Below are 22,941 nucleotides of genomic sequence, written 5' to 3'. Positions count from 1 at the left end.
ATATTTAGCCCCGCCTGCTGGAGCATCTCAGCCCCCCATTTTTAGCAGCCTTGCACAGACATTATTAATCCACCATGAAAGAGGATTGCGGCCTAACTTTCCATCAACACATCAAGCAGACGATAAAGGGAGTGGGATTATCTGGGAGGCAAATACGATGATGGCACACATTGATCGGGAAGTCTTTGTCCAGAGGATGTACAGGAAGATTTTGGATTTGAGTGAACAATTCCTATAGCACCTGTGCTGGTTAATTATTAAATGTATTATTATTAATGATATCCAATAATAATACAATAGATAATAATTATTAATTTAATTTAATTTAATTTAATTTAATTTAATTATACCCCAGCATTGACACAAAATAGGGATGGATGCTTCTGCACTATCTCCAAAATGCTATGGGTCCAAGATGCTAACTAGTTTAGTTTCTTGGTTAAAAATAAGTGACTTTAGAAAGCTGTATTTCAGTTCTAGTTCTACTTCGCTTTCAGATTAGTTCTAGTTCTTGAACTAACGGTGTGTTAGTGTGCCATACAACTATATCCAAACAGCCTATATGATGGACAATCCACTGCACTTCCCTATACTCTAGCGTAATTCAGTTATAAACATAAAATAAAAGTAATTTAAAGTGAACACAATGGTTTGCTGAATGACTAAATGTTAGTGCAGTGGTATGTATGTAGCAGTGTGGCACTTCACAGACGGACAGGGTGAGGTGGTCGCTGTCCAGACGGGGTCACTGTAGGCGGGTAATCCCTATGGAAAGCTCCTTCTCTAATGGCACCTATGAGCTCCACACAGACAGCCCCACAGCAGGCACCTCACTTACTCTCCGTTTGGTTTTCACCCAAGGCATGTAAGCAGCTGGGTGGAGGTTCGTGATTTCCCCATATTATTAATACGTGCAGGTCAGCACAGACTACAACTGCCAGAACCTGGGGGACTTAGTGTGCCACAGGCTTGGAAAGAGTTCAGGAATCTCAGGAATAAGCTGAGGTCCACAGATCCAAACCTCAGGGATCCCTCAGTAAGGGGTATAATTAATTCAAAACTGGTTGCGTTGCAAGAGTTTTTAAAGGTTCACGTTACACAATAAAGGGCTAATTGAGCCAGCATGTAGTTGTTTTCATTGTTTTCTTCAAAAATGATCACACAGTGAACCCTTGTGTCTTCGTGTTTACTTCCGAGTAAACAATGCAGTTCACAATAAAGCCAATGAGGATGTCAATGTGACAGCTCAAACAGCACAGTGAGCGAAACAAGGAAATAACTCCCATGAAAGAAGGAGAGCAGTGCCAAAAAGGGAGGGGTGAAAGCAAAGGAGGAGGAAGTAGGAAGGGACAAATCATAGGGGGGGGGGGGGGAGTGAGCTGACTGCTCTATATCTGAGCCAGTGCTCTGGCGTGTGGTGTCCTGAGGCGCTGGCCATACCTCAGCTCTGTAAGGGAGGAAGAGGAAGAGGGCGCTGGTCATACCTCAGCTCTGTAGGGCAGGAAGAGGGCGCTGGTCATACCTCAGCTCTGTAGGGCAGGAAGAGGGCGCTGGCCAGGTTGCCGGTGATGCCGCTGAGGATGTAGATGATGGAGATGCGCACCCAGCCCGCCAGCTTCTCCAGGTCCCGCAGGATGGTCATCTGGAACACCACCGACACCAGGCAGTGCAGCAGCCTACACACACGCACGCACACACACACACACACACACACACACACACACACACACACACACACACACACACACACACACACACACACACACACACACACACACACACACACACACACACAGATTAACAAACACACACACACAGAATACACTACTTAGAAGTAATACAAAACTAGTGAGTGTGAGGCAGCTAGTGCGCCTTTCTCACCCAGCATGAAGGAAGAGGGAGAGCCACAGCCTGTAGAACTGGTCTGGGACAGCTGGATTCAAGAAGGGCAGCAGGCCACACACATCATCCAAGCAGTCCACCTGCGGCCACGAGGACAGAGAGAGAGAGAGAGAGAGTGAGAGACAGAGAGAGAGAGAGAGAGAGAGAGAGAGAGAGAATGAGAGAGAGAAAAAGCATTGTTCCATGTTTATAGCAAATCATATGATTTGCTCAAATGCCTTTTTAGAGGGTTGGTATATAATGCAATTGATTGATGTTGACGGAACCAAAACACTTCTCACAACTAAATCAGTTATGTACAAGTAGGCTAGTAAAACATGAATGTTCAGGAATGTGTGAGATGTATAGCAGCACCTGTGAGCACAGTGTGGCCTCTTCATGGAAGTATCCGCGCATGAAAGAGCAATACTCTCGTGTCGTTATCTCACACCTGACCCAGAGAAGGAGAGAGAGAGAGAGAGCGAAAGGAGAGAGAGAGAGATGGAGCCGTATGAAAACAGATCACACAGAGCCACACAGTGAAGCCATGGCATCAAGTGCAGACATTTCTGAGCTACTTACAACTACTGTCGGCAACTAATTAATATAATCCACTTGATCCATTAAACCTGTATTTGTTAGTCCCTTCGGGATTTTGGTGATCTTGCAATTTCACAAATTCAAGGATTTCCCACAATTGCGACTGCAGGTTGCAATTTTCTCTAATTACCACACTATTTCAGTTAAAAATACACAGTCGTTGATTTTACGGATTATTTCCAATTGATTTTGTTTAACTCAGAACCACTGCAATTTTTTATTTTGGACTTTTGGCCACAATAATCAGAACAAATCCTCACAAGGGGATCATAATATCCACATCCTGGGGATCATAATATTCAGGAATTCCAGCAGGAATTTAAAAGACAAACAATCAAACAAACAAACAAACAAACAAACCAAATCCTCTGAACCAATTTTAAGCAGAACTATATGAACTCAAGAGTGTTTGAAGAAGTGATCTCTGCAGTGTTAGGTTACCTTGCCCTTTCGTGCCTATGCAGCAGGGCCGGCCTTTAATCTTGCAGTCCATGTGTCGGAGGCCTGTGTGGTTCCCACCTCGCTTGGTACAGATCTGAGACCAGCAGAAAAGGCCCAATGTCGGACACAAGCAAAAACGAGAACGCCCTTTATGCACAGGAATAACAGAATGCTAAGCTATTAAACTTGAGGCTAAAACTATTTTACACAGGATGTAGAAACCCACAGATACACAAAATCACATGAGAGGAAAAAACAGTAAATAGTTAGAACTACTTCTGTCACGTGAAAAGGAAGACTGTCAGACAGTCACACCATTTCTTGACTAGACTTCCTAGTTACTTACTTTCCATGTTCTCCATTTAACAATCCAAAAATATCTCACATGACTTCCTTGTTTTTTTGCACTGCAAGACTTCTGCTTCAATGTCGTTCAGTTCTGAGCCTACTCTCCATTTCTGGTTCAACATATTTGAAGCAACTGTCGTTAATTGCCGCAGCTGCAAGCCTAACTACAGTTCTTCTCATTGGATGAAAACGGCATCACTCACCGGCCACTGAGTGATGTTATCAGCCCAAATGTGCGGTAGTATGGAGGCAGGCTCTTCACAGATCCTTTGGCCGTTACATGTTGTGGGTGAAAAGATCATGGATGGAAAGAAACAGGTAGGCAGGTCATATTAAAGCATAACCACTCTTGAAAGAGAAGATCTATTCTGATGTGCCTTCTGAGCAGGTAGCCATCTTGTATGAGAGTCAGAGACAGTACCTGGGGTCCTGGTTACACACAGCGCCAGATGACCTAATGATGTCTACATCTTCATTTGCCCATTTTATAAAAGTGCCAAGTGTTTCCTGTCAGGAAAGAGAATGGGATTTTAAGACTCAAATGAAAACAAAACCTCTAATAGAATTCACCTTTAGGTGGCAGCATAGGGCTATGCAACGCGTGCTGAGAGTGGGTAAGGCTGAGCTTGAATGAATGAATGGTATGCGTGCAGAATTTCGGTGGTGCATTGCGAACATTTCTGAAACACACAATCTAACAGCATTCATACGCGCACTGCTATTCAAACATTTCGGATCACTGAGAAATGTTATAGTTTTTTTTTAAAGAAAATCATGTTTTTATTTCTATTCAAATAACCTAAAATCGATCATAACTGTAGTGTGGACATTGTTACTGTTGAAAATGACTGTTACAGCAGAAAACAGCTGATTTTGAATGGAACATCTACATAGACCCATTGTTTCTGCCAACATATTCTGCCATTCATTATTAGAAAACCCATTTGCAATAACGTGCAGCTGAAAACTGTCGTGGTGTTTAAGAAAGCAGAAACTGGCCTTCAGCATGTGGATTTGATTATGATCTAAAAGTGGTTAGAAAAAGAGAACTTTCTACAAAAACGTGTCAGTCTATTATGGTTCCTTGCAATTAAAGCTGTTCCGCACAAGAAATTGGCAAGAAACTGAACATATCTGGTGCATCAGGTGTGCATCACATCCTTCAAAGAACAGTGCAGAGCTCTAACCAGGATACCAAGAGAAGCAGGAGGCTCCACTTCACAAAGGGTGGAGAACAGCATCGCAATCGCTAGGTCGAGAAACAGGTCCTCAGCTGGCAGCTTTATTAATACCCAGAAAACATCCGTCTTATCTTCAACAGTAACAGTCTTTTGAATACTGAGAAGAAAAAGCCTATATCTGAGATTGGCCAAAGGGAAGGGAAAGACTAAGATAGACAAAAGAAAAACAAACTGGATGGAAGATGATTGAGAAAAAAATGTTTTAGATAAGACATGAGTTTGGCTGACAGAGCAGAAATGTTGTGCCTCACAGACCAAATGAAGACGAGCGTGAGGACTTCTGGACACACCATCTCTCAAGCACGCCGAAGAGGAAGTGTGATGGTCTGAGGGTGCTTTGGTGCAGCTATGGTTTGCACTTTGTACAGAGTTTTTGGAATCTTTAACAAGGAAGGCCATAACTCCATTTTACCATAACTCCACCACCATGCAGTGCCCTGTAGACGGCATCTGACTGGAGCTCATTCCTATCTTACAAGACAGTAACCCAAAGCATCGCTCCAAAATTATGCAACATCTATTTAGGGAAGAAGCAGTCAAACTGTGATTCTGCCACTGGAAGTTTCTTTTATGAAAGCACATTTTCAAGCACAAAATAGTTATTTCAAGCCGAAAACCTTATTTCTAATGTTGTTCATATCTTCACTATATTTTGTATTCATTTTGCAGCTTATTTGATGAAAAAAAAAAGTGAGTTTCCTCATTTTGTGGGTGGTTTCACACTTGAGAACGGTAGTGTATAATAATATTGGGTGAGTGGTGTATGTGCGTGTTAGTATGTGCATACATAAAGTAAGTGAGCTTGAATGTACACGCTAAGGATATACATTTGCTTTTGAGAGTGTATGAGTGTCCACAACTCTGTGTGTGTGTGTGTGTGTGTGTGTGTGTGTGTGTGTGTGTGTGTGTGTGTGTGTGTGTGTGTGTGTGTGTGTGTGTATATGTGTATCTGTATCTGTGTGAGAGTGTTTGTGTGTGGATGGGTGTGTGTTTGTGTGTACATGGGATTGTGCATGTGTCTGTATCTGTATCTGTGTGAGTGTGTTTGTATTATCTGTGTGTGTGTGTGTGTGTGTGTGTGTGTGTGTGTGTGTATCTGTGTGGGTGTCTGTTGGGAGCACACTCACTGAGCAGTGTTCATTAAGTGTCTGCACACAGCCCGAGTTGTCGTTCTGGACGCAGCAGCCCGTCTCTTTCTCTAGGGCTGTGGCTTTCTGGATGAGCGACCAAATCTGGGAGTCCTGTCTGATGCAAGGAGAGAACTTGGCCCCGAGGTGGATGAGATCGTCCTAAATGCAACCAAGGCCAGAGATGAACAGTTGGCACAAAGACTTCTCATAACATACATTACAACTGAGCGCAATGTTGAGCTTTATCCGTACAAGGAGTGAAATTGTTTGACCTTTTTTAAGGTTGTATTGTAATATGACCTTGTAATATCACTCCCTATGAAAAAAAAACAACAACAACTTTGTTTCCAGTGTCCTTGCTGGCTCAGGGTGAGTAGGGTGAGAGTAGGAGGCTGTGGAGTAACCCAAACTTACTGAGCCGGGCCCGAGCCAAAAGTTCTCTTGCTGGACGTACTTCACACTCTCGTAAATCCCTTTGTGTCTCAGCACCTAGAGGAAAACATAAAGAAGATGGAAGAATAAAAAAAACGCTAATGGGGCAGACAGTGGGGTTCCTCTCAGGGTTAACATGAGAAACACAGTTTGGGCTAGCAGGCAGCAGCTAGCGCTTATCTGCTCACGGTCTCTGAGGTATCCACCAGCCACTCAGTACAGAATGAGAAACACGGTTTGGACTAGCAGGCAGCAGATAGCGCTTATCTGCTCACGGTCTCTGAGGTATCCACCAGCCACTTAGTACAGAATGAGGAACACAGTTTGGACTAGCAGGCAGCAGATAGCGCTTATCTGCTCACGGTCTTAGTACAGAGTGGTAAGAGCAATAGCTGAAGAGGAAAGAATAACTCTGCAAGGGAACATGGCTGGGTGTCGACCCCAACACTGAAGCCCCCTCCATAGCATGAGCAGACAAGAACTCTCCCCTAGAGCACAATTAAGGAGGCCCTATCGGGGGTTGTCGTGTGTGCGGTTGCTAAGGAAGTGGAGTGGGGGACCTGAGTGGGGGCGTGGCGGATGTCTCCCGGGGGACTCACCAGGTCAGTGGTGGAGCGCTGGGAGAAGCCGACGGGGGCGAAGCCGTAAGTGCAGATGGACAGGAGGGTGATGACGATGTGGACGAACGTGATCCAGTACGTGAAGTAAGGCCTGGGAAAAAGAGACGGTTCACACAGCTTTCACACGGAGCCTTCGGAGGGTTTCACAGAGTGCCCACGAGACAAAACACACAACCTGCTGTCACACACCTCTATAAAAATGACACAAGAAAAATCACTTTGGGAATTGAAATTAGCTGGAAAGAAAAGCAAATGTATGCGTTTCGTCGCTTGGCATAACTAAATGTAATATCGTCCATGAATCGCGTAATTCCATTTACTCTAGTACTTCCAAGTAGCTGTCAGTTGAAAAAAAATCTGCCTGAATCAGTGCTTGCATTTTGAATTGGCAAGAGGTGGTGTGATAAACACTGGCACCCCTGATAAAACTCCACTGGCACCCCTGATAAAACTCCACTGGCACCCCTGCCTAGAGAGCTGGCGCTGGCCGCGGGCACTCACCGGTGGCTGTGGACGTCCTCCAGCTGCTTCTGCACGGTGCTGCTGAGGCTGCGGCGGTAGTTGCGGTTCAGCCACTTGCCCACCACGCCCATGCCGTAGAGTCGCTTGTGCTTGTCGAAGGCGAAGTGCTTGACCTGGGAGGCGATGCGGTGCCCTCTGCGCTGCTGGGGCCCGTCGCAGGGGAGGGGGGTCTTACTGATGTCCCTACTGCAGGGTGAGAGACGGACAGCGGATGCAACCAATCAGAAACAGGTACCAGATATACTGGTAGGTAGAACAGAGAGGAACACTGAGGGTAAAAACCAACACAAATATTAGGTTGATAAAAGAGCGAGACAGACAGGCAATAAAGAGAGAGAGAGAGAGAGAGAGAATGAGAGAGAGAGAGAGAGAATGAGAGAATGAGAGAGAGAGAGAGAGAGAGACAGACAACAAGAAGTACAACAAGACTATAGAGTTCTCTCGAGGCTTTGTGTTTGAGAGTTTCCACAACTCTCCCTTTTCCAAGTTCAAACTCACAGGCTGTGGAAAGGAGCGCCTTCACCGAAGGACATGTCTCCGGGGCCGTAAGCGGCTGAGAGGGGGGGCGACTCGAACACGTCGTCAGCCATGGAGTACATCTCGTCTCGGGCATCCATCTGAGGACGGAGGGGAATGCAGTGAGCTACACATTATGTCCATGAGGGCTGATTACCAACATGTATGTTCCTTTATTGGGACTGTCTAACTTTCTGTCTTACATTTTACATTTACATTTAGTCATTTGGCAGACGCTTTTATCCAAAGCCACTTATCAATGTATACACATTTTACATTTACACTGATGGCACACTGCACATCAGGAGCAATTAGGGGTTCAGTGTCTTGCTCAAGGAGGCTTCGACAGGGAATCGAACTAGCAACCTTCCGATTACCAGACGACTTCTCTACCCCCTGCACCACTGTCTCCCCCCCCTGTCTCTAATATGACTACACCAATAAAACACACACAACGTTAGAATAACACATAGACAGAGAGGGGGGGGGTGATATGGATGAGGTGACAGACACTAGAAAAAAGATAGAACTACATACTGAGCACTAACAGGAGACATCATTTCCGAAAGAAAGACAGAGGGCACCAAATAGAGACATGTTGGACAGAGGGAGACATGATGAAGACGATAGCGCTCACCTTGCTGAAGAACACGGAGTCGGAGGTGTCGGCCGTGTCCACGGTGTCCTCCTCCATCCAGCTGGGCCGGGGGAAGCTACGGCGGGGATAACCACGTCCGGCCAGTGAGCCCTGCCCCTGCCGACCCTACGGCAAACAACCCCCCCATAGTCACTTAAGGCTCTCACTCCAGATCACTGGGCACTTTTTTTTAGTTAAACACCGGAAAAGATGGTAAATTCCTTGTGGTATTGGTTGGAGACTTCCCACAGCGGCCAATCCTCTGACCGCCACATGTAAGTACTCATACCCAAAAAACCTAACCAATGTATTAACCGCCCAACCAAAGATCCTGAGCAGCAGGATACAAGTGTACAAATACAAGTGATACTCGTGACAGGCGCTGCATGTTGTATCTGGGATCGGTAAAGGCCCTCCTTCACAATGCCACATGCGCTGTCTGTAGCCCAAAACTGCTAAACACAATAACATGGCCGACCACAATGTATTCAAATTATGTATTCAAATTAGCCAACATTCAAATTGGACACCTTATTATTCCAAATGATTGCCTTAAGCCTTCCGTTTCAGGTAGTCTGAAATAATAGCTTTTGAAGATTACAAGGAGTCTACTAAATCTAGGCCTTCTATAGTTACTACAAAGTTGCCTTGCTCAAGGGCAAAGCCCCCCACTAGAATGAGGCCTGATATTACTTTGGCATCAGCATCTCCGTCACGTCACGTCACAAGGGAAGGAAGCCCGATTTTATGTTGGCCTTTCAATTCATAATGACTTCATAACATTTAACATAAACATACTGTTCTATCTAGGCTAAAATATCTCTCGTGGGAATGTGTATGAATAAATAAACAAACTTATTTTCATTTAATATACCTATTAGGCAGGCTATTATGCTACATAGTGGTACTTATGCGTTTCAGCAGACTAAATGAGATGCTTCAGAGACCTTACAAGTTTGAGGCTATAACCTTTGCCCTTTGACCCCGAGACTCACCTTGATGAGGTTGGAGGCGGCGCGTATGCTCATGCGGGCGACGGACTCCCTCTTGCGGTGCGGCAGGCGGCTGTAGCCGGAGCGCTGGCTGGAGAAGGAGCTGAAGGAGGTGATGCGGGGGGTGTGCGGCGTCCGGGGCGGCCGATCCGTCTCATCGGGGTTACGGAAGGCACGGCCGCGGGCCAGGGGGTCCACAATCTGGAGGAGGAGGAGGAGAGGGCAAGAGCAGGTGTTGTGGAATAGTGCTTATGGTACTCTTAAATACTGAAATAGTTTCATAAAGTTTTCATTTTGTTTCATTCATTTCTTTTCATTTTGTTTTCATAACATTTTTAAGGAAGAGTTTAGCTTACAATTTAGTGTTTGGCTTACCCAGCACTCTCAGACCCTTAACCTTTAAAATCACAGATGTCTTTATAACTGAGAAATCGAAATAACATTCTCAGTTCTTGCCAGAATAGAGAGAACAAATGCATCAACTGAGTGATCACCAATTGAAAGTCACAAAAAGATCACACCTCATCAGGACATCTGACAGCACAGACACACACAGTCATTACACTAACTAGCTGCATGACATGACGTGGCCTCCAACAGCAGCCCAGACAGTGTGTGTGTGTGTGTGTGTGTGTGTGTGTGTGCAGTGGCAGAGAGACAAACAAGCACATGAGAAAGAGAGGTGAGGAGAGGAGAGGAGAGGAGGTTGCTCTGTCAGCAGGGTCCAGAAGAAGGAGCAGCAGATCAGCAAAAGATAGAGAAAGGGGTGTGAAAGAGGCAATGACATAATGAGAGCGAGAGAGAAAGAGAGAGAGAGAGAGAGAGAGAGAGAGAGAGAGAGAAAGAGACAGACAGACAGACAGAAAAAGCAGCTGAAGGCGCCTACTTCACTACTCCATTATTTATAGTTGGAAGGGGAGCACCGCTCTCCTGAGACCTTCCTCACCCTCTGTCACCACCACCTCCTCTTTCTCCTCCTCCTCCTCCTCCTCCTCCTGCCCACCAGCACCCATCACACATCACAAACTGGGGCCCATCCACCAGTGAGGGCAGACTTAACTGGGATGTCTGTCAGTGCCTGAACATCTATCAGAGAACAGGCCATTTTGGGGTTTATATGCAAGCATCTGTGTAGCATATGTAACACACTTGTTCTCACACTAATGTCTCTAGACTGACATCTGTTTACTGAACTGTATGAGCTGCATATATCAAGTGCACTGTGTGTATACTGTACTCTGCCAAAGTGTGCATTGAATTGTATACAATATCTCTGCGGCTGCTTATTAAGTCTTTCATCATCTCAGTGAGTGAGCATATCCCTCTGTTAGTTGCTTCCCCTCACGCAAATATGTTTTTATTTCCTGCTGTATGATCCCGCCCCTGGGTGCTGTCGAGAAACCTCATTTCCGTGCTGCAAATCTCCTCATTCAAAGGCACAAAAACTCATTAAAAGCCAAATAAAAACACAAAATTGCTGGGCAGTGCCTGCCTGGCCCATTTTTGGCTTTTCAGGAATGCTAACGATTTAGCACAACGCAAACGTCACCGGGGCTTCTGTGGAGGCAGGCAGAGCAGGCAGAGCAGGCGGGTACCTTTGGCATCTTGAAGGTGGCGGGCGACTCCAGCCTCTCCATGCTGCTGGTGTCGGTGTCGCCGGGCTGTGGCTTCAGCTTGCCGTAGCGCTGGCTGCAGTGGCGTAGGCTCTTGCGGTGCCACACCTGCTGCTTGGTCTCGAAGTCGCTGCCCACGCCAAACCACTGTGCGGTGCCCCTGTGGTCATGGGACAGAGAGAGGAGGGAGAGAGAGGAGGGAGAGAGGTAGACAGAGAGAGAGAGAGAGAGAGAGGAGAGAGAGAGAGAGACAGGGAGACAGAGCGAGAGAGAGAGAGAGAGGGAAAGAGAGAGAGAGGGAGAGAGAGGAGGGAGAGAGGTAGACAGAGAGAGAGAGAGAGAGAGACAGGGAGACAGAGCGAGAGAGAGAGAGAGAGAGAGAGAGGGAAATAGAGAGAGAGAGAGAGACAGGAGACAGAGCGAGAGAGAGAGAGAGAGAGGGAAAGAGAGAGAGAGGGAGAGAGAGGAGGGAGAGAGGTAGACAGAGAGAGAGAGACCGGAGAGAGAGAGAGAGAGAGAGAGAGAGAGAGACAGGGAGACAGAGCGAGAGAGAGAGAGAGAGAGAGAGGGAAATAGAGAGAGAGAGAGAGGGAAAGAGAGAGAGGAGAGAGAAGGGGAGAGAGAAGAGGGAGAGAGAGAGAGAGAGGAGGAGAGAGAGAGAGAGAGAGAGAGAGAGGGAGGAGAGAGAGAGGAAAAGAGTGAAGAAGAGAGGAAGGACAGAGGAGAGTGGAGAAAGATATGAAAAGTAGAGGGAGAAACAGTTGAATAAAATAACATAAAAGAACTGAACGAGGAAGTGTTCAAATGAGTATTCACTGAAAGCCATCCAGACTTTAGTGAGGTTGTTCAATTAAAACTGGCTAAATAAACCAAACTGCCAATGTAGTAAGACTGATTTCTTACAAGCCATTATTAGTAGTACTCTCAAAATTGAACGTGTTCATTTAAAATATTTAATGCATTAAAAATATTAATGCAATTAACGCAGCTGCCTGTGTTTTGTTACTATTTCTAGTATATGTTATATTTCTGTGCACATAATGGTTATAATATCTGGGGGCATCCACGTTCACTGGACCCAGAGCTTAGTTGAATTTACAAGCTTGCAAGTTTATTGAGCACTTCAATTTACAACTAATCTACCAACTGGCTGCACACCACGTTCTAACTACCGACTGGCTAACTAGCTAACTAACTCACTAACTCCCTCCAAAGTATCTCCCTCTCCAAAGGTTCCTTCAAATGAATATGCCTTTCAAGATGCCAGTCAATTTTGATAGCCTTGATGGTTTTAATGGAAATCTACAGTTCACAGGATTACATTATTACAAGCTTCAGTCTTAAGAAGAAAAAAAAAAGTGATGAATCGCAATTAACTCACAGAAAACTAAGCAATTAATTAGTTGACTTTTTTTTTGTTTTTATTGATTGACAGCACTAATTATTATGCTTCACGACTGTGCCTAGATAATTGCCCACCGACGTAGTTGGAGAGCATGATTCAGTAATGGAGAACGCTTCCTTCCTTGCAGACCTGGGTAATTATCTGATTAAGGCTGACTGCTACCGTGGAACCATTGGCACAGTCCCGCATCTCTGTCCTTTAAGCAATCTAAACTAATGTCATTGCACTGCGCACACTTTCATTCTGGGAGTTTAATTCAATTAATTTCGATTCAATTCAATGTAATGCTATTTCAGTAAAGCCATTACTGGAGTGCTCTTTCTGGGTGCGTTCCAAAAATGTGTGGTACAGTTTGTACGACATGATAGTGATGGACTCGCTGTGTACAGGTGCCCTGTGTGTGTGTGTGTGTGCAGATGTGAACACAAGACTGCTGTGTGTGTGCAGATGTGAACACAAGACTGCTGTGTGTGTGCAGATGTGAACACAAGACTGCTGTGTGTGTGTGTGTGTGTGTGTGTGTGTGTGTGTGTGTGTGTGTGTGTGTGTGTGTGTGCTAGCTGTGTGAGTGTTGGTATTGTGGGGAAATGCTGCGTGTGTGTCAACGATGTGTGATATGTTAGCAGTAACTTGTGAGTGTGTGGGCAGCAGCGTGTGAGCCCAGAGTGTTGGGGGGGGGGGGGCTGTGTGTGTGTGTTGTGTGTTGTGTGTGAGAGTGTGTTGTGTGTGTTGTGTGTGTGTGTGTGTGTGTGTGGGGGGGGGGGGGGGGGGGGGGGGGGGGGGGGGGGGGGGGGGGGGGGGGGGGGGGGGCGTTGCCGTCTCACTGGCGGATGCTCTGCGAGAGGGACGTCTGTCGGCGGAACTCGGCTCTCCTGGAGTCGGCGGAGGGGCCGCCATCGGACAACGCCTCGCTCGATTGCTGCATGGTCACACTCTTCTTCAGCGAGGACCGCAAGGGCTGGAGAACACACGAATACACACACACACGCACACGCACACACGCGCATACACACACGCACACGCACACGCACACACAGACAGAGTTCATTTCAACATGAATCATTTTCACTTTCGATTGACTCCCAACAAACAACCATGTTAACTTTCTGTGTAAACTTTCCTTTTTCACAGCAGTAGGGAAAGCACTACCCCCAAGAGCAAACACATCATTGTTCTGTCAAGTTCAAGGTCAAAGTTCAAAGAAAAAGCACATAGAACCCTATGCTGACTGATTTCTCCACAGGATTGTAGGAAGTGGAGTATTTGAGCTTCTTAGTGGTCATCACTCATCGCTCACTGTCTCCGGACATGCTCTGAGGAGTGTGTGTGTGTGTGTGTGTGTGTGTGTGTGTGTGAGGGGAATGTGTGTGTGTGTGTGTGTGTGTGTGTGTGAGGGGAATGTGTGGGTGGGTGTGTGTGTGTGTGTGTGTGTGAGTGAGGGGAATGTGTGTGTGTGTGTGTGTGTGTGTGTGTGTGTGTGTGTGTGTGTGTGTGTGTGTGTGTAATGTGTGCATGTGCATGAGTGTACATGTGTGTGGGGGGAGGGGTGTTTTCAGAGATAAAGACAGTGAGAGAGAGAGTGAGCTTGTCTTGAGTATGTATGTATGTGTGTGTATGTATGTATGTATGTGTATGTGTGTGTGTGTGTGTGTGTGTGTGTGTGTGTGTGTGTGTTTGTGTGTGTGTGTTTTTTTAAGCATGCACGTTTATGAGAGAGCGCTTGTTAGACTGTGGATATGGATGTGTGTGTGTGTGCGGGGGGGGGGGGGGAGCAGAGATAGAGACAGAGAGAGAGAGTGAACTTGTATGTGTGTGTGTGTGTGTGTTTAAGCATGTGCATTTATGAGAGAGCGCTTGTTAAACTGTCACAGTGTGTGTGTGTGTGTGTCTGTGTGTGTGTGTGTGTGTGTGTGTGTGTGTGTGTGTGTGTGTGTGTGTGTGTCTGAGTGCGGATGCACCCCCCCCCCCCCACACCACTCTGCTCTGATTGCCTCTGACAGGTAATAGTGGCGTGCACTTTCACGCGTGGCGGCGCACATGAACTCACTTTTAAAACAGCCATTTCATCTGGACAAGAGCCTCACAGGCAGCCAGCCATCCTCAGCTCAGTATCTGGGCCATAAACGGAGGACCCCAGAGACCCAACTGAGATACTGCGTGGGGGAGAGAGAAGCCATAAACTAGGGAGGAGCCGTGTGCCCTCCCAAGACCCTTCAGGCTACCTCTGATGGCTAGACCATTAACTTCCAGCACATCGTGTGTCATTAGCAGCTTCTGACTCACAGCAGGCATAATAAGGGCAACCTCAACAAAGCGCAACGGGATACTTAGGTACAACATCCCCCATGTCAATCTCGCCCTCTCTCTCTCTCTCTCTCTCTCTCTTCTTAAAGAGCTGCACAAGTAACATCATCCTGTAGCACATCACCAGAGTGGTATTTTTCTCTTCAACTCAACAAATGGCCTACTCTATCTGTCAAAAACACATTCAAACTAATTTGTTACAACTGCTTGTGTTTTGGTACATAGAGTCCCGATTAAAAATAACTTGCTTTGTTATCATCCTACTGCAGTGAAAAGAGTGCAGAGCCGAGACTTATCACCATGTTATCACACACGCTGCATAACAGTCACAGCAAACCTTAAGAGTCAAGGCCAACTGCCAGCCGTGTGCAGCTGTTCCCTACACTCTTCTCCGCTGTTCTGGCCACATCCTGCCTGCTAGCAAACATGGCCGACACAGCTGAGCTGCCCATGGTCATTGACCACTGATCTTTAAAAGACATGAGCAACTGTGTGAGATAAACAGTTAGAGATGTCGTGAGGGTTAACCACTGATCTATAAAAGACATGAGCAACTGTGTGAGAGAAACAGTTAGAGCCGTCTTGAGGGTTAACCACTGATCTATAAAAGACATGAGCAACTGTGTGAGAGAAACAGTTAGAGATGTCATGAGGGTTAACCACTGACTTACAAAAGACATGAGAAACTAAGATCAGTCTAGATGAAGTGTAAGAGAAACACCCAGAGCTGTCTGTAGCCCACCAAAATAAATAAGGGTTAACCCTTGTATTTGCTATGTAATGTCACGAACTAGACGTAATCTTAGGTTTAAGTGCAGACATTACAAGAAATGGGGAAGAATGATACAAAAGCCATTGCCAGTGAAGCCCACATCAGTATATGGCAATAATACATAGACATGACAGCTCTCACTTCCCTGAGGAGGCCATCTTTGTCAAAGTGCAAAGGTCATGAGAGTACCGGTTTAGTGGAGTCTGCTTCACACTCTTCCTGGGATGGAGGGATGGAGATGGTCAGGCTCGGAGGTTTCTTGCTCTTCAGGCGGCTGTCTGGTTGGCTCCCGCTCCCGCTCCCACTCCCGTTCCCACTCCCGCTCCCGCTCCCGCTGCCGCTGCCGTTCCCACTCCCGCTCCCGTTCTTCTCCGCCCCCTCTTGAGCGGACATGCTGATGTCTTTCTCAGGTCCTATGGGTTAGAAAAGCAACATTAACATCAGTTTCTCATGTCTTTTATAGATCAGTGGTTAACCTTCATGAAAGCTCTTACTGTTTCTCACACACAGTTTCTCATGTCTTTTATAGATCAGTGGTCAACATTAAATAACGATTTGTAAAATTGCATCCTGGTCACAAATAAGGTAAAGCTCTTTGATTTATGCGCGTATGAATGTTGGATCATCTACTAACATCGAACGTTCCGACAATGTGTATTTAAAAGGTGTAGTCCCCGGTCCTAATCCAATACACTTTTTGTCAAATTCTGCGAACTGTTCGCCAAGGTCCTCTAGCTGTCTCTTCTGTGCGTGCGCTAAAAAAACTGCAGTATTCGTACAGTCCTGGCTCTGTACATGGGAACCAAAGTGGCTTGGACGGAGCAATTCACTATTAAAAGTCAATCAACACGATGCGTCAGGAGCTCGAAAGAGAAGGGTGTAATTTGATTTGGCTGTCGAGCTCAAATATCAACAACCGTTCAAGCAGAATCATGGACTGTACTTTTAATGGCCTGCAATATGATAACCGATATTAGTTCAAGGCCATTGAGCTTCCTGTTATCTATACAGGAAATTCCCTTTTCAAGCTTTCAAATCAGCTGATAATATTCTGTAGTGCAACGAACCCTGTCAGTGAACTTGTGAGGAAATGAAATCAGCACATGGCTGTGCAGAATACTTCTGGACTGACGAGTGAAATGACGAGGGAAGCAGAAATATTTGCCGAGCTTAAGGAATTCCAGGCAAATGGACACACGACTTTGGCAGAGAGGAGAGCCAAAAGCACATCTTCTTTTAGACGGTGAAAAGATTCTATGTTGCAGTCATATACTGGAGATAATACGAAGATGACAAATATGAGATATCACAATCAAACAAACAAGATTGATTCTTTTGAAAGAAGAAAACGAATGGAGAGAAAAATTCACTGAACTTATGGGCCACCAGTTTTGTGTCAGCTCATAGACTTACCGTCGACTGTATTAAGAAGTGAGCTTTGTTTTTCGTGAGACCGTGCATGAGTTGACAATTACATCCCATAACTCCCACAGGAGGCCATGAATGATATCATCGGGTTTCACACAGCCAGGACCTGTGCGCTATCACACTCATATTTCACCCCACACCCCTCAGAGCGGACACGGAGGAGAGAACACACAACACACACCGCCCCACATCACAAAAGAACACACAGGAAAACACAACCGCCTCTCCACCCTTATTTAGTGGAGCAGTGTACTCCATGCCCAGTTTCATATCGCTAACATGCACAAGGACAGCCCATTCTAAAATAAAACAAACAGAATAGGACACAGCTGAACTAACAGAGATGCGCCACTCCTCATCGTTTAGTCATTTTGCAGATGCCTCTATCTATGATGACTTAAACGTGAGACGCACACATCCAAAGTGAGCATTAAGGTATCAAAAGGTGGTTTGTCCTTTCACGTAAAGAGCACTTTCAACCTCAGAGTGTTTCAACCTCACGAGTGTTTAGACAATGCTGGGCAAGCAGATAGTAGTTTGTCTGGCGGTCTAGATTGAGACAGACCATCACATACAGTAACACGATCTCTCCCGGGGGACGATTCAGTGGTCCTGCTTTCAGTGCTGTGGTTGGAGCAGCACTCTAAGAAACTTATCACGACGCAAAGATATATGTTTTTCTGTCTACATTAACAATGCGGCAAGGCAAAAAAAATTCCAGCAAGACTGACAGTAGCAAAAAAAAAAAACACACACACACACACACACACAAGTCCTGTCCCAACCCCACCCCCATCACGCCCCACCCTCCAGCGAGTTATGACTTACAGAAGCCGCTTACTCATGCGGAGAGAGGTCGTTTAATCATGCCCTGTGCCATGTGAGAGAAGGAACGACTTCAGTCCCAGGCATAATCAAACGCACAGGAAGAGAGTGGTCCTTGGATAGGGAGAGCCATTGATCGTTGGCATTGAGCTATGGTCTGCCAGTCATGCCAGTCATGCCTATGGGTGCAGCACAGCGCTCAGGGGCCGCTGACTTTGGCCCTATATTTAGACGGTTTTCACACAAGCCACGTGGGACACGGGGGGAGTTTCAGTTTTAACATACGTAACATGCAAGTTACCACTAGTTACAACAACTGATACTGATAATCTGCTCAATTCTGATGCTGCGGCTAAAACTAGCTTCTCAGATTAAATACGAGGGGTTTCCCAGGACAAAATCAACAGGGTATGGCTACTTGCCAATATGTCAATATGTGTCACAGCACCATTAACAAATCAGATATACTTGAATTCGTCTTCAATTTCTTTCCCTGAAATCATAAAAGGCCCTTGACTTGAGATCGGACTCCCTTCATTTATATACATTTGTTGGTATGTGGTAGCAAAGCCTTATTTGTATGTTGTAACAGTTGTATGTCTGTTATTTTATATGGAACTTGGTGTCTGAAATAAAGATTTCTATATTTATCCAGGAATCCATCAACTAATCCACTGAATATTACTTGAACTCTTCTCTGAAAAATGGTGGTACAGCATGTTGAATACCCCGTGTACATATGAATAGGAATTTGGAATTTTACATATTATGAACCATTATGCCATAACAATTCCCTACACCCTAATCCCTTAGGTTTGATCCCATTTGCGCTCATATTACACCTCTCCCTTCCGTGCCCCTGAAGCACCACATTAATTGGCTGGGATTGTTTATGGCTCGACCCGAGCCACCATGTTTGTTTTCTCATTTACAGATTCTGGACTGTGTAAGAACACCTTAGCACAAACACTGAAAGGACACCTATAAGACCATGAGGAGCAAATTTGCTGAATTTGACAAAAAAGTGTCTGGGATTAGAATCACGGACTGTCCCTTCAATACTCAGACAGCCGCATAATAAACTAGCAGGGGTGGGGGAGTAAAATCAAAACCAGCATAGCAGAAGTGTTTTGAGAACATGAATGTTGACGTACTATTGAAAGCAACATAAGAGTGAGATTAACTCGGGTCTCCAAGCTGCTAATGCACTAGCTGCAGGGGGCCATAGATGCATGAGATGCAGGGGGCCATAGATGCACTAGCTGCAGGGGGCCATAGATGCATGAGATGCAGGGGGCCATAGATGCACTAGCTGCAGGGGGCCATAGATGCACTAGCTGCAGGGGGCCATAGATGCATGAGATGCTAACTCCCAGACACCTTCCTGGTGCCAAGGCTATTCCACAGGGGACCTGACGGACGGGAAAAGATTTCCCAGTAGAAGCATTAACTGTGCAGGCCCATTCTTTTGCTGGTCCAATTCCAATTTCATTCCAAATCAGCAGATTTCTTTGGAGTCAAAGCCGCACACCGCATGCTGCTTCAAACAGCCACAGAAAGCAAAGCGAATAAACGACATTAACGGTAATGCTATTAGTAAGAGACACTAACATGTGGAGATTTTTTCCTGGAAGGGCGAAGCCAACAGAAGGCCAGGCCAGATTCCTCTAAAAAATTCCACTTCCTCCCCAGCCCCCCCCAAAAAATACACACCACCATTAGCGGCCACACCTGATGCCGTCACCATGGTTCTCTATGCCCCCTGGGACAGAGGGAGCCACTGGTGATCAATAACAAAGTTCACTCACTCACTGAGAAAAGGGGGAGGTCAAAAAAACATGACCTGCCGAATGTAATATAAACCACGGGGCAAGCAGCCTGTGTCAATCTGGAAGGGAGGGCGTAGGAGTGGAGTGAGAATAAGGGGGGGGGGGGGGGGGCTGAATTGGATGGCGCTCACCTCAACCCCCATAGGACTCTGCAGCGCTCTGCTTCCACTCCTCGTTCACTCAATGCTAATGAAAAACAACCACAACTGCCAGCTCTCCCGCCCTCCCTCCCTCCCTCCAACCCCTCCCACCCCTCTCTCTCCCTCCCTCCCTCCCTCCCTCCCTCGTTTGTCTAATGGAGTCTTTTATAGCGCCCCTGAAAGGTTCCGGCCATTACTAACCACAGCCTCCACTGTCTGCAGAGGCATTCACTCTTCTTTGGCAAGCAGACAGAGAGACTCTGCCTACAGCAGTAAGGAGCACAAGGAAATAAAGGCAATCTAACTGATCCAAAGCGACTGAAGAATTGTTGCTTGGCAAGGCTAGGGCACTGAATTTTTCGGCAGTGAAGCCATTCTTTTGAAACAGCATCGTTTGTCACTACTGAAGTTGATGCTTTGTGGATGCAGTGCCAGGAGTGGGTTGCATCAGTTTGCTTGAGGGGAAGACCTTATAAGTGGATTAAAGCGGCTCATCATATATGATATGGGACTGATAATCTGCTCAATTCTGATGCTGCGGCTAAAACTAGCTTCTCAGATTAAATACGAGGGGTTTCCCAGGACAAAATCAACAGGGTATGGCTACTTGCTGCAAATCTTTCGAGGAAGAGCTTGTCACAAGTGTTTATGGGTATGACTCGAACGACTACGGGTACTTTAGCAACTGCTGTTAATGAGTCACTAACCACTTTGTCGCTTCTACAAACAGGAAAACAATTTGGGGATTAACAGGATTCCCCTCCCGAATTGAAAAAGTTCAGGAGGGACAGCCAATTTCTTCATGTTTTGAAAGTGTATTACGAACCTCTTCAAGATTTCAGCATTTGCTTGAAAATGTTCTGCAAATTTCATAATAAACAGCGCCAACATACCATGCCCTGCATACTCATGCTACCTCACACATATACACACACACACATAGAGTGGCATTGTGGTGTCAGGTCAGGCAAGGCCCTGTTGGCACACACAGCAATTACGCCCACATCATAGGGCTGACATTTCAACCCGGACTCTAAACATTCCTGAGCTGCTACTACAAAAGGGTGACTGATGCAACATCCTTACACTTGCCTCCTCCCTCACACAGGTTGTGAATGAACTTAGCAGGGCATGCTTTAATTTGACAGGACAGCCTTGTGGCTTGTTGGCGTGACAGTTGGACCATCGTGCTTGAGTTTGGTGCCACCACGTGTCCCTCGGATTCATCAGTAACACACTCTCTCTTTCTCTAATTCAATTCAATGCACTTTATTGACATATCCATTCAAAGGAAGAAAGTGTTGTCAATGCATTTCAAGCTAGCTCTCGCTCTCTCGCTCTCTCGCTCTCTCTCTCTCTCTCTCTCTCTCTCTCTCTTTCTCTCTCTCTCTCATATGTTCACAACCTCCAAGGCTTTAGACTAAGGACTAGTGTTCAGGAACTTAATTGAAAACATTACTTTCCTAGGCTAAAAAAGATACTTCTCAAAGCCTTAGGGCTTTGGTCAAGTTCTGGAATGAATTAAACAAAGCAGGTCCTTAGAGAGCCAGTTAGTGGGCAAAGCACCCAGTCACATGATTTAGCATTATCTCCTCCATTTGGCTGATTTTTCCAATACAAAGCAGAGAAGTATTTGATTTTTCAGACATATCTGGACGCCGTCTCTCCCCAAGGATGTTTGCGAGAGCTGCACAAACACTTGGGAATCAAAACAAAACCAGAGGAGGAATGCTCAGACATATTAAAGGGGATGGCAGCGACCAAGCACACAGAGAAACCATCGGTCACCGATAGTTCGGTAAAGTTGCCAGTAGAGAAATCACACAGGAAGCACACATATTGGCTCCATCAGTCCTTCCTTTTACAGGGGAAGTGACTTTTTTTTTTTTTTTTTCAAGTGCTGGTCCCCAAATGGTTCACTATGACAGTTAGACCCCTGACAGTCAGTCAGTCCGATGATGACGCCTGACTGGGAGATCATATGACTAAGGCATGAGGCTATACAAACATGACATGACAGAAAAACATGACAGAACTCTCCAGAAGGACCAGAAGTAGCGTGGACACACTGGGTAGCTTTGGCTCATGCTAACCACCCACCCCCCTCAGCCAGGTCCCCCAAGCTGTCACCCTATGTGGTAGCCATGGAGATGAGCCGGAATGAGCGCGCCTTGAATGTCAAGGTTCCGCAGTAAAATGTTATGGCCGAAACACCAGAGTAGAGAAGAGCACCAAGAAGCACCAAGCCCAGCGTAGCGAGACTAGCCTAGCCTAGAATCAGGCAAGCAGCAGTGACCAAACATAGAGAAAAGCAGATCTCAGGTCAGGTTTCCCTTCCTGTTAAAATCCAGGCCATCTGTCGTGCAGATTTCTCATTCCACCTCTGATCTGCACCGTACTCTCATGTCAGCGCGCGCGGCAGACGAACCCTCAGAAGCCAAGAGCGGTTCAGTTGGTGTACACTCTGAGGTTAAGGTGGAAAACCACAGAAACATCACTCCTTCTTCTAAAAGGCCAGTAACAACACTTCAAATAAATGTTATTACTGTCAGAGCTCCAAGCTCAGTGTACTGCCAGTTAGTAACTGAGACAGCACAAGAGGCTCTCATTTAAAAAAAACGAATTATTTCTTTGATGTGAAAGTAAAGTACTTGGGCGCCTCAACAAAAACCTACAGAAAACAAAAACAGTCACCTGAAAATGCTTACGTTTTTTCAAGATGGACGTCACCTCACAGCTGCATCTATGTTGAAAGAGGAACTGCCACTAGCCTCAGTTGTCTCATATCTCCGCAACCGTGTCCATCTTCCTGTGGATTTCAGACCATCTGACCAGAAAAGTGGGGAGGGGTGAGACAGAGAATGAAACAAACATGGACAACAAACACAGACAGACACACACACACACACACAAAACATGAGCCATGTGGGTTTTCCAACAGCCTGTAGCTAAAGAGACTGGAGGAGAACACACTGTGTGTGTGTTGGAGGAGGAGGAAGTGGAGGAGGAGGAGGAGGAGGCAGCTCAGCGTGAGCTCACCGGGGCCGTGGCTTCTCCTTCTTCACCTCCTTCGTGGCCTGACAGTAAATCAATGGTGTCGGGCAGAGCCAGGGACTAACATGTCACCGCTCAGCAGCTAGAGCTCACAGCCACAGAAGCCCCCCACATAAGCCTGTTTCCACACCACAGACATCGCCACAGAACATCATGGAGATGGATGGGTGTCACAGAGTACATGGGCTTTTCAGGCGATTAAAGAAAACTT

At 46.1% G+C, this 22,941-nt stretch overlaps 2 protein-coding genes across 2 annotated transcripts; both read right to left on the bottom strand.

Moving 5' to 3' along the window:
- Positions 1 to 1,507: 1,507 nt before the first annotated feature.
- LOC116219881 (inactive rhomboid protein 1-like) lies at positions 1,508 to 2,476 on the bottom strand. Its single transcript, XM_031563978.2, has 3 exons — positions 2,257 to 2,476; positions 1,882 to 1,982; positions 1,508 to 1,676 (listed from the first exon to the last, which is right to left on the bottom strand). The coding sequence occupies exons 1-3, from the start codon at positions 2,296 to 2,298 to the stop codon at positions 1,517 to 1,519; spliced, it is 303 nt and encodes a 100-aa protein (XP_031419838.1). The 5' UTR covers positions 2,299 to 2,476; the 3' UTR covers positions 1,508 to 1,516.
- Positions 2,477 to 3,035: 559 nt separating this feature from the next.
- Positions 3,036 to 22,941, bottom strand: LOC116219880 (inactive rhomboid protein 2-like). Its single transcript, XM_031563977.2, has 13 exons — positions 22,385 to 22,941; positions 15,644 to 15,867; positions 13,203 to 13,336; positions 10,956 to 11,133; positions 9,364 to 9,561; positions 8,369 to 8,494; positions 7,714 to 7,832; positions 7,195 to 7,401; positions 6,673 to 6,784; positions 6,056 to 6,130; positions 5,639 to 5,800; positions 3,692 to 3,777; positions 3,036 to 3,537 (listed from the first exon to the last, which is right to left on the bottom strand). Exons 2-13 carry the CDS (start codon positions 15,845 to 15,847, stop codon positions 3,447 to 3,449), a joined length of 1,692 nt encoding a protein of 563 aa, XP_031419837.1. The 5' UTR covers positions 15,848 to 15,867; positions 22,385 to 22,941; the 3' UTR covers positions 3,036 to 3,446.

This window comes from Clupea harengus, chromosome 26, assembly GCF_900700415.2.
Source record: "Clupea harengus chromosome 26, Ch_v2.0.2, whole genome shotgun sequence".
NCBI lineage: Eukaryota > Metazoa > Chordata > Actinopteri > Clupeiformes > Clupeidae > Clupea > Clupea harengus.
Note: the sequence above shows the minus strand (reverse complement) of the source record. Positions and strands in the feature narration are given on the sequence as shown.